This window comes from Colobus angolensis, unplaced genomic scaffold (genome assembly GCF_000951035.1).
Source record: "Colobus angolensis palliatus isolate OR3802 unplaced genomic scaffold, Cang.pa_1.0 Scaffold480, whole genome shotgun sequence".
NCBI classification, from domain to species: Eukaryota; Metazoa; Chordata; class Mammalia; order Primates; family Cercopithecidae; genus Colobus; species Colobus angolensis.
Genome location: NW_012118266.1, coordinates 156,355 through 159,972, shown reverse-complemented (window position 1 = coordinate 159,972; position 3,618 = coordinate 156,355). Strand labels below are relative to the sequence as shown.

The following is a 3,618-nucleotide window of genomic DNA, read 5'->3' as shown; positions in this document are numbered from 1 at the left end:
GACTAAGGCGGGAGAATTGCTTTAACCTGGGAGGCAGAGGTTGTGGTGAGTCAAGATTGCTCCACTGCACTCCAGCCTGGGTGACAGAGCAAGACTCCATCTCAAAGAAAAAAACAAAAAAAAAGAACCTCTGGCTCATAGCAACACCAGATGTTTTTCAAGAGGAGCTGTGACACTCCCCTGCAGGGAATGCTGTGAAATTTCATGGGGGTTAGTCATGTAATTGGGTTGGGGGTGTGGCTGAAACGTGGGCAGGAGCCATGCATGCTGCAAAGATGGTGAGGAACAGAACTGCCCCCAGTGGACCACATCAACAGATCTCAGGGTATGAACTGAGAACCTAACTTGACTTCACACATAAGCACAAGCTAATTGCTGCATGCCTGGAATTTACCCAGAATTTCCCAGAAATGCAATAGCACATTGTGTTGTTAAAAACGTTTCCAAGAGTTAGTTACTACTTTGGAAGGTCATGTTCCACGTGGGAAGGCCCCTCACAGTATTGCCATGGTCAACATCATACCCTCTACCAGTCCGCAAGCAACAGGCTACTGTCCTAGGTCTCCTGGCAAAATTGGGCCCACAGTGACAAGGAGAAATACTGCACCAAGTCAGTACACGTTACTCTACAATTTACTCTACCATAAATTACTTTCATTTTAATGATCCTTTACAAAACAGGGTTGCATACTGATTTCTTGACATTACGCAGGTGGGTAGGTTATATTACCTGTGAACTCACTGTGCTGTAATGGAAGGAATGTCACAAAAGATGTTGCTAAAGAGGGCACTGAGTTTGATAGATTTGGACCAACCAACCTTGGGTGCTTGGGAAGCGTCATTTCCTCAGAAAGTCAGAAGTCACCGATGACATTTCTACCCCCAGCCCCTCTTTTCATGAGTACACTATGTGGACTTACCACATTTTTGTACCTGTGGTTAAAAGTCATCAGCAAAGTCTCTCTCCTATGTGGATTCTCTGATGTCAAACAGCACGGAAGCGCCCACAGCAGGCTCTTCCACTCCAATGACGTGCACGGGGTTTTTCTCTTGCATGATTTTTTGGATGTCAAACAAAGCCAGGGCTCTGCTTTCCGGCTGCCCTGCCTTTGCTCCGCCTGCAGAGCTCTTTCTGGAGTTCGAGTGTTCATGCTGAACTAGGCCTGAGTTCCTGCTGGAGAACTGTTCACGCCGCCGGTTTCGCCCATGAGGCTGCTCCTCTCTGGTGTGAGTTATCTGGTGCCGGATGAGGTGAGAGCTCTGAATGAAACACTTCCCACACTGATTACATTTGAAGGGCCTGTCGCTCCGGTGAGTCCTCTCATCTTGACTCAAAGGTGGGTCACAGCCCAGGGCTTCTGTCCATTCATGCTTTGTGAGGGCTGGCGTCTGCTCAAAGATCAGCCTCTGGCGGCACTCAAAAGGCTTCTCCCCTGCGTGCTTCCGCTGGTGCTGGGCCAGCGATGAGCTGTGCCTGAAGCCCTTCCCGCAGTGGTTGCACTCGTAGGGCCTCTCCTCGGTGTGAGTTCTCAGGTGCAGGAAAAGGCAAGTGGTCCGAGAGAAGGATTTCCCGCACACGCTGCAGGTGTATGGCTTCTCCCCAGTGTGTGTTCTCTTGTGCCGACCCAGGGAGGAGTTCTGGTTGAAGGCCCGCCCACAGTCCTGACACTCATAGGGCTTCTCCCCAGTGTGAATCCTCCGGTGGACGGTGAGGTGTGTACTGTGGCAGAAGGACTTCCCACATTCGGCGCACTTGTAGGGCTTGTCTCCAGTGTGGATACGCTCGTGCTGAACGAGGGAGGAGTTCTGGCTGAAGGCTTTCCCGCACTCCTTGCACATGTAAGGTCTTTCTCCCGTATGAATCCGCTTGTGCACAGTGAGGTGTGCGTTATGGTTAAACGACTTCCCACAGTCGGTACATTTGTAGGGTTTGTCCTGCGCCTGGCTTTTTGTGAGCTCCGTAACTGGAACGGCCTGACTGGAAGCTCTGTGACAGTCACTGTTTTCACCGGGCTGTTTTCCTGGGGAGCCTGTCTGCTGACTGACTAAGCTGGAGTTATGTTCTGAGTCTGTAACCTGTGAGTCATAAGTATAGAAATACTCTCCTCTCGAGATCTCTGGGAATGGGTTTGGGCTTGAACTCAGGACGCAGTTTTCCCCGAGTCTGACAGTTTTGTAGCCTTGATCTTGAACTGCTGCTTCCTTGAGGCCAAATTCCAACTGCTTCAAGTTACTCTGCTCCTTGAGTGCCAGAGCCTGGCCCTGACACTCCCCGTCTTTCCCTAACGTGGTGGGATAAGGAGCACCTGTCGGGAATCCTTCCCTTCCCGTGACACGGGATGGCTCCTCTTCAGGAAGGCCCTCTTCCTTGCGTGATGCTTGGCTTTCAGATGGAGCCTCCCAGCCTGAAAGAAAACCCAAAGATCTCTGAGCTGTTGGGAGAAAACAAAGGAAGGGGGACAGGCCTCCAACACCGTAGGCCTGATACTGAACTGGGGTCCTAACAAGCTGCCCTGGCAAGTCCCCTGATTCTCTTCTTATTTTAACATCAAACACAGCTTTGCTCATTCAACAAACATTGACTGGGTACCTGCTGTGGGTCATGCGCTGGCAATGAAGTGAAGGTATGAGTTCCCTGTTTGCTGCTGTAACTTAAAACACACTTATTATCTCATAGTTCTGGGATGCAGAAGTCCTACAATCAAGGTGTTGGCAGGGCTGGTTTCTCTGCGGGAAGTTCCGGGGAAAATCCTTGCATCTTCCCATTCCTAGAGGCCGTCTGCATTCCTGGCCCTTTCCGTCACCTCTGGAGCCGAGTACAGCATCTTCAGATCTCTGTCACTCACCTCTGCTTCTGTTGTCACATCTCTTTTTCTGATTCTGACCCTCTTGCTCACCCAGTATCCGAGATAACCAGTTCTGGGGATTAGGACAGGGACTCTGTTATAAGCCAGGCTCCCCTGCTTTCCCCAAGCCCTCTCAAACCCCCTCATCTGCTCTTGTCCTGACCAAAATACACGTCATGTGTTCATTCATTCCCGGTCCACCTCACCACACTAGAATGTTCACAGCCAGTGCCTAGAAATGACAAGTAGCAGAAGCTCAAAAACATCTGTCTCAGTGAATGCTGAAGGAACGTTTCAAGGGAATGAAGGAACGAGAGCTTGACAACAGGACAGATGCTGGAGGAGCTGAAGCTGGCCAGGTGCCAGGTTTCCTGCTCGGTCACCTCTGGCCCCCAAATTTGACTCTCTGTCTAGGTCCGGTGGCTCATGCCTGTAATCCTAGCACTTTGGGAGGCCGAGGCGGGAGGATCACTTGAGGTGAGGAGTTCAAAACCAGCCTGGCCAACCCTGTCTCTACTAAAAATACAAAAATTATTTGGGAGTGGTGGTGCACACCCGTAGTCCCAGCCACTCAGGAACCTAAGGCACGAGAATCGCTTGAACCCAGGAGGTGAAGGTTGCAGTGAGCCAAGACCACACCACTGCACTCCCGCCTGGGCGACCAAGAGAGACTCTGTCTCAAAAAAAAAAAAAAAAATCAAGGTCAAAAACATAAAGAAAGGCTGAAGTCTAAAATATAAGTCACTTCACACAAAAATTTACACACTATGTT

At 50.4% G+C, this 3,618-nt stretch overlaps 1 protein-coding gene across 1 annotated transcript in view; it reads right to left on the bottom strand.

The window, feature by feature from the left end:
* Nucleotides 1-632: 632 nt before the first annotated feature.
* The window catches only part of ZNF8 (zinc finger protein 8), a 16,734-nt gene continuing 13,748 nt past the window's right edge, over nucleotides 633-3,618 (bottom strand). The window contains exon 4 of the mRNA XM_011959099.1: nucleotides 633-2,405. Coding sequence (XP_011814489.1) covers nucleotides 967-2,405 — 1,439 coding nt within the window. The 3' untranslated portion in view covers nucleotides 633-966. The remainder of the gene's footprint in view (nucleotides 2,406-3,618) is intronic.